Below are 7,971 nucleotides of genomic sequence, written 5' to 3'. Positions count from 1 at the left end.
GTATTCATAATTTCGCAGATTTTGTGTAGTTATAACGAAGTATACAAAGTATTTTCAATTTTTTACTGGCCCCGTTACACAGAACTACAGTATACAGATTTGTGATAACTAGAGTAGATTGTAAATGTAGTGACGAGCGCACAAGAACCAACAGGTGGCGGTAACGTATCGCAATTGTCAACAAACGCTACAAAATACGGAACAAGAAGAAGACAAAGCAAGCAGCAGCAGAAGAAGAAATCAAATACAGTGGATGGACGGAAGATGAAGGGGGACAAAACCACAACACGTATTTGTTAATTGTCAGCAATAGGATTTGTACGTTGCAAGACCATAATTCTACTTGCTTACTTTTGGACTGTAACGCTGTTCGTCAAGGTTGTCACGTTCAGCTAAACTGAGACGAACTGAAGATACCGGGAAGGATTTCATCATCGTAAACATTGGTATGGTATTTTTTTTTGTCTTTGTTTTTTTTAAAGCATGATTGACACTTATGATATTTTGCGGGGAATATGTTGTCATTTAGCCTACGTGTTATAAGAGAAAAAAAGTCACCATTTCAATTTCTAACAACGTCTTTACCAATGTTAAATATGAATGGGTTTTCATAACGACGACACTTAATAAACACATTTGACCACGTTTTGACACAGCTGAGCATAAAGTATGAACTTTAGACACTGGAAAAAAAATGTATTCACTGTAAACGCTGGTGCGACTTTTTAAACGTCGGTTGTGTTTTAGCCTGCGCATCAAAAACACTTCTAAATAGGTAACTTATTGACCGTGCTTCTAAATAAATGTATTTTTGTGCTTAAGATTGGCTTACACACAATAAAACACAAATGTTTTGATTTCTCACTCAAATGTAATTGATAGGCAGGGTTCGGTTATTTGGAGCGTTAGTTTAGTTTGATTGGAAGTAAACAACTCGACAAGATGTTTTTGTATTGTCACCAGTAGTGGCAAACCTATTCACGTTTATTAATCAAGTACAAGTATAGATATTGTTTGGATTCAAAAATACTTTAGAAGTTTGAGTATCAACTCCAGGTTTTACTTAAATACAAGTAATTGTTTTAAAACTACAAAAAGTGTAAACGTAAAAGTAATGCAAGAAAAAAATGCATTGAAGCGAAAGTCAAGTCAAACAATTTCTTTTCAATATTAACAACAATAAACAGTTTTCTGATTAATCTTGCTTTTGTGATATAATAATGACTCAAATCCACCCTATCCCAAAAAATTGACATGATTTCAAGGACAAAAGCATGGGTCTCATTGCAGGGGCATGTTGCACAGTACCACACCTTTGCCCAAAACCTTTTATAAAGGCCATAATGATTATAATGTTTATTAATACATTACGTTGAAGGCTACCTGTTTCAGCTGCCTATGTGACCATTAAGAATGATAACATTTACTAGGCCTCGTTGGCAAATGCATTAAAGTGCCATGTGTACTACTGAGCTTTAACGTGTGTTTCATGGAGGGGAAGATATGACAACTACCTTTAATTAAATATTGTAATGGTGCAAAAATATAGCTATACTGTAAATTCAGATTTAGCTGAAACCCATTTTAACTAACACACGCACAGCCCACCAAACGTGCTTGCAACATTAAAAAGCAGCCTGTTGCGTCCCAGCAAACCATTGCATGTCTCACTTAGTACGCAGCCATGGCAAACATAGAATTTGCACAATTAGCTTGTGCTAGTACATTACTTAGTATTAAATATTAATAAGAAAAGCTCCAAGTGCATCCAGGGATGTGCAATGGTTTTCTGGCTTTTCCGTCAATTAACCTCCTCACTGGTGTTACTCGGTAGGGACACGAACAGTCGGATATTTTACTGGCCAAGCTTTGTGTCTGCACGAGGTTGGGTGTGTGGCAAGTTGCCATGGATTTTTGTGTGTGTGTGTGTGGGGGGGGGGGGGGGGGGTGTCACAAGCGGGTGCAATGTATCGCTTGCAAACTGAGTGTCGGAATGGTATATGTTTAAACTTGTTATCCAATTACAATAAAAAAAAAAACACTCAATCTATCCTTCAACAGACCATGATAAGATCAATGACAAAAATAGTTTATTTAACAAAATATGGTCACAAGACCAACAAAGTACAACACAGAACGGTGGTAACAATTAACCAGGAAACGAACGAGATTAACCAAAAGTGCTTGCAAAAGGCAAGGGAAAATAATAAACAGTCACTTGACAAAGTCACATGTCGTGAAAAGACAAGGAAAATCCAATCAGCAAGAAAAACCAAAACACACAGAGGATAACACTTCAAACAAGAACAATGTGAAATACAATACAATACTTCAAACAAGAACAATTTGAAATACAATGCAATACAATACATCCTGATTAATATAGCGCTTTCACAACAGCTGCAGCTGGAACAAAGTGCTGAACAAATGGGAACAAAACAAGAAAATACCCAAGACGACGACTATAAACGAGATCAACGAAGGTCTAGAAAATCAGCCTTGCTCTTGACATGAAAGTCAAGAGAGTCAAGAGCAAGAGCAAGGTGAATCATCCAACGCTTGGTGATGGCATGTCAGTCCCATAGAATAGGGTTATGACATGATGGGAAACCGATGCGGAAAGGGATGAAAGGCCCTCCAATGCCAGCTGCTGGAAATGACTGAGACTGAACAGCATCCATGACCATTTGTATGTAAAGACAACAGGAAACGCATTGCATCATGCTTTCTCAAACTGGGGCGTACCATATTGAATCGAACTATACTTGTTCATATCTCACCCGATGTATACGAGACCCATCAAATCATCTTTTATTGCAGAAATGCACAACAGCAATTAGGTTAGTAAAGGTCATGTAGCCAGTTGATTTGAGAGCAGATTGCATCTATTTTAAGACATTGTTATGTTTTGGAACATGAATAAAGAACTTTACATCACAAAGAGAGGACTTGCCATTGTGTCTTTTGCTGTGTCGCCACATAACTAGTATATTTTAGTTGTGTTTAGTCTTTCGCTGATTGAAAATCAGTTATTTTAACGACCGTATTTTCTGCACAAGGTTCACCTAAAAGCATTCAATTTTGCCAAAAGCTGACAGTGCGCCCTATAATCCGATGCACCTTATGTATGGTGCTACACAGTCCCTTTAAATGAGAATGAGCTGTGTCCCTGTTAGTATTCCTATGCCATCTAGCCGCGATTATTAGCAGGAGCCAATTGTAACCTAAAAGGTTTCTGTCCGACACTAATTGACATGTGCATTCGCCAACACACACTCAAACAGACAACTACTTTGTGAGCTCTGCTCAGCCATTATGAAACAAAGATCATACTGAAAGCATAGTTAACTCCCGACTAAACGAAGGAAGGAGACAAGCAAGACTTCTAAGGATATTTAAGCCTTTTGTGGATGTGTGCCCACGAGGTTTGTGTGCCTTTTTGTTGAATCAATCGTCTTCATAACTTTTGTCTGTCATTTATTCTTTTGTAATGCCATTTGTATTTATATGTTTCATGGCCGTGTTCATGACCAGTTCTGTTCGGCTTTGCTCTGTATAAATAAAGCTGCATTGTATTATATTCCATTTAGCGTAGCTTCATCTTGTGGATGCATAGCACAACTGCAGCCACTATTGTAGCTTCTATGCGCCTTTTAATGTAGTGTGCCCTATATATGAAAACGGTTTTGAAATAGGCCATTCATTGAAATTCATTGATGGTGCTCCTTATAACCTGAAGCGCATTATAGTGCAGAAAATATGTATCTGTATCCTGCTTCCATGTGTTTTGCGCTCCTAATTTCTGATCCATCACTCAGATTCAGCAACTCAAAGCCCATCTGGGTGAAAATATTACATATGTAAAATCGGAAGAAAGAAATGCAACAGAAACCACTTCTGACTATATTGCACAAATTGTTTTATTGTTCCTCTGTGTTATTTGATGATGTAATCCTTTTCTGTCCGTTGTTAACTTTATGACACATTCATCCCAGTCAGGTGATGGGAGTTGTCAGGACCTAATTGAGAGACTCGGATATCATGGAGAACGACAGCAGGCCTCTGCTAAACTCCGAGCAGGCTGGAGAGAGCTTCTCGCAGCACAGAGGCTCAACAGACTCGCTGGACTCCAGAGCTAAAAGGTACACAGCCCATCAATATTCTCTTATGAACCAGCACTGCACTGTCTCCTCTGTGACAGACTCATAATAGATTTGGTCTGGAAAGGCGCATACACATTCTCCACCCTCGATAGACATAGCAGACTAAATAACTAGCATGTATTTGGAAGTTGCATACCATCTCCACACCGAAACCAAAACGCTACCACTATGTTGTCATATGACTTGAACATCTCTGTCACTTGGCCAACACTGAGGTTGACACTCCAAGCTAAACCTCGCGCTGTTTACATGTGTGTTAAAATGGTTGCATTTTATACAAACACAACTACCATACAGCTAAAGCAGTAAAATATTTGGATAGTTTGGACAATGAGGCAGTGTCTGAGTCACAAGAAAAGTCGAGGTTTTCAAACTTTGACGTATCAGCTATAAATTGTTTTTACACATAACTACGGGAAGTTATGTGACTGACATACAATCTTCCGCTTTGTCACAATTCCTCAGAGAAACATTATTCTGATCAATGTATGCATTGGGAGATGTAGAAATAATGATGATGATAATAATAATAATAATAAATACTGAATTAATCACTGCGATTGGCTGGCAACCGGTTCAGGGTGTCCCCCGCCTACTGCCCGAAGACGGCTTGGATAGGCCCCAGCGACCATTGTGAGGATAAGCGGATCAGAAAATGGATGGATGGATGGATGGATGAATTAATCAGTGACAGTAATTTCATTCAAAGTACCTTCCCAAATTCCACATTTATGGCGGAATTAAAGTCTACACAGTGCCGTTTAAATGCCAGATTTTTCTGATTATTATTTGTATTTATATAGTATTTAGTATAGTATTTATTTATTTGAAGACTCTTGTTTTTGTTTCATTACTCAGCAAATTGTTTCATTACTAAGTAAATTGTTTTGCAGGGCAAGTCCGTTGGCCAGACTTAGGTCAGCAATCTTCGCTGTCACGCGATGACATCATTTCCTAAATATAGAGTACGGTGAATTTAAAAGGGTGCCGTGCTCTCCTGTGTTCCGAAGGAGGCTCCTTTTCATCTCTCCTTGACCCGATTACGCAATCAACAAAAGTCAAGGAAAGGTGGCATAAAGTTTAGGTGATTTGACTTCCTGATGATTAATGATTGTGAAGAACATTTTCGATTGTTTAAAGCTGAGCACCGCCACATACCCAGTTATTAGAAACTGTGTACCTCTGCAACCACATCTATTGATTATCCCCTCCCCCACCTTTTTTTCATTTGACTTTTTACAGCAGGTTTTCGGCCACATAATGGGGGGGAAACGTTTTGATGATTTTTCTTGTTTGCAGTTTTATATTACAAAAACCTGGCAAATGTGCAGAGGTGTGTAGACTTCTATTCTCCATTTTAATATCAGGGGAAAAAATACAGCTTCTGTGATTAACTTTCGTGTCACACATGAGGGGGAGGAAACAACATTGCTGAAGTGAGGACGCGATCTTGTTTTTTCCGCTTCATGATTTTTCAGTTATACAAAATGAATCAGTGGAATACTTTTTTTTTTGCTGAATTCAACAATCAGATTAAGTTGCCACAAATGACTTGTAGCATGAAATGTGAATTTCAATGGGGCTGAGCGGCTTTAGTGTCTGCTTTGACTAACCCATTTTTTTCCCTTTGGTCTTTCAACTTGAGTATCTTTCCTTTGCAATCACACAAAAGTGTTTCGTCCTCATCCACAAATCTTACGAAGTAGATGTCTTCTCATTCATTTGAAAGTGCTCAACAGTTTCGCAAATCAGCGTTTTACTCGAATTTATTGCGTAACTTTGAGGAAGTCGTACTTGTGCGAAAACAATAGCAGACAGACAATCTGGGCTGTTGTCAGCGGGATGCCGCTTGTGGCACTGAGCCATTAACCGTTTGCCTTCAAACGATGTCGAAGCACTCGGTCAAGGATGAAACATATTTCTGACAGATGAGCAATGTTTGTGGGCATTGCTAGGCAATGCCCACGTCATTTTGAGCAACATTGTTTCTTGAGTTATTGGCTTCCTCTAAGGAAAAATATTGCGTAAACTTGACTTTTTATTGTTTGTACAGTATACAAATAGTTAGGACCCTGGTGCGCCCGTCCATCAAGTGAGAAGTCATTGTAAATGAGAGCTATTCTGTGAATTTAAGTCATCGCAATTTACATAATAGCCAGCCACCGACACAGCATGAGACTTTCTTTGGCACTATGTCAAAGTCGAAAGTCAAGCAGAACTGCTTTGACTTTTCTGATAAGCAGCACAAGTTGATTTCTTAGTGAAGCTGTCGATGCGGCGGCATTGGAAAGTATTTGTGTTTGACGATGTGTTTGAATTCATAATATTTACTGTCTATCGTGTTTAACTATTTGGATTGCTTCCTTAGGGCACATTTGATAGGTTTTTGAAAAAGAGTGAGAGAGGTGTATTAGAGCTCAAGACGTGTCTAATTTCATTTAGCTTTTAACTGATCTATTTCTTTCACATTTTATCAACTTTTTTACATTTAACCATTTACTTTTTATTCATTTTATGCAGGCCTATTCCTCTGTTTATTCATGTATCCATTTATCAGAATCATCTTTATTGGCCAAGTATGTAGAACACACAAGGAATTTGTCTCCGGTATAACACGCTGCATTAGTATAATCGTAAACAAGGACATGACAAATAGGTATGCAAGGACATTTCGTAATGTAAGTGAGACAATGTGCAAAGTATCAAACAGAGAAAAAGTGATCAGTGGTAGAATACAATACGATGACAGTTTGTACAGTTGGTGCAGAAAATCATTGAACCATTTTAGAGTGACCAGTAGCAGTAGCAGTATTTGTAGTACAAGAGAGTGACTATGTCAGTGACTGTTTAGGGAGTTAATGGCTAGAGGGAAGAAGCTGTTTAAGTGTCTGCTGAATTTGGTGCGCATGGATCTGTAGCGCCTGCCTGAGGGGAGTAGCTGGAAAAGGTGGTGGGCAGAGTGCGGGGGATCCAGGAGGATTTTCCGTGCCCTTGTCTTGATTCTTGCAGTGTGAAAGTCCTCGAGTGGGTAGGGCGGTGCCAATGATTTTTTTCCGCCGTCCTAACTGTCCGTTGAAGTCGGATTTTGTCCTTTTTTGTGGCGGCCCCAAACCAAACCGTGATGGAAGAACACAGGATTGATTCGATGACTGCTGTGTAGAACTGTCGTAGCACCTCCTGTGTCAGGCCATGCTTACTCAGCAGCCTCAGGAAGTACATCCGCTGCCAGGCCCTTTTCAGGATGGAGATGGTGTTGACTTCCCACTTCATGTCCTGGGAGACTGTGGTTCCCAGGAACTTGAAGGTCTTGACGGTTGACACAGGGCAGTTGGATAGTGTGAGGGGCAACTGAGGAGAAGAATGTTTCCTGAAGTCCACGATCATCTCTACTGTCTTCAGTGTGCTCAGCCCGAGGTTGTGTCGGCTGCACCAGAGCTCCAGCTGCTCCACTTGTTGGCGGTACGCAGACTCGTCGCCATCTTTGATGAGACAGATGACCGTGGTGTCGTCTGCACACTTTATGAGTTTGACAGCTGGATTTGTTGAGGTGCAATCGTTTGTGTAGAGGGAGAAGAGCAGTGGAGCGAGGACACATCCCTGTGGGGCTCCAGTGCTGGTGGTGCGTGTTGATGATGTTGTTGCTCCCAGTCTCACCTGTTGCGTCCGTCCCGTCAGGAAGCTGAGGATCCACTGGTAGATCGTAGGGGACACACCGTGGTGAAGAAGTTTGGTGGTGAGGAGTTCCAGGATGATGGTGTTGAACGCAGAGCTGAAATCCACAAACAGAATCCTTGCGTAGGTCCCTGTG

The 7,971-nt window shown here is 40.2% G+C and overlaps 1 protein-coding gene across 1 annotated transcript in view; it reads left to right on the top strand.

Annotated features, from left to right (window-relative positions):
• Window positions 1-209: 209 nt before the first annotated feature.
• Window positions 210-7,971, top strand: part of slc38a9 (solute carrier family 38 member 9) — a 29,698-nt gene continuing 21,936 nt past the window's right edge. The window contains exons 1-2 of the mRNA XM_052050097.1: window positions 210-446; window positions 3,996-4,142. Coding sequence (XP_051906057.1) covers window positions 4,042-4,142 — 101 coding nt within the window. The 5' untranslated portion in view covers window positions 210-446; window positions 3,996-4,041. The remainder of the gene's footprint in view (window positions 447-3,995; window positions 4,143-7,971) is intronic.

The sequence above is a fragment of the Hippocampus zosterae genome, chromosome 18 (assembly GCF_025434085.1).
Source record: "Hippocampus zosterae strain Florida chromosome 18, ASM2543408v3, whole genome shotgun sequence".
Classification (NCBI taxonomy): Eukaryota; Metazoa; Chordata; class Actinopteri; order Syngnathiformes; family Syngnathidae; genus Hippocampus; species Hippocampus zosterae.
The sequence above is the reverse complement of the archived record's forward strand: the minus strand, read 5'-3'. Positions and strand labels throughout refer to the sequence as shown.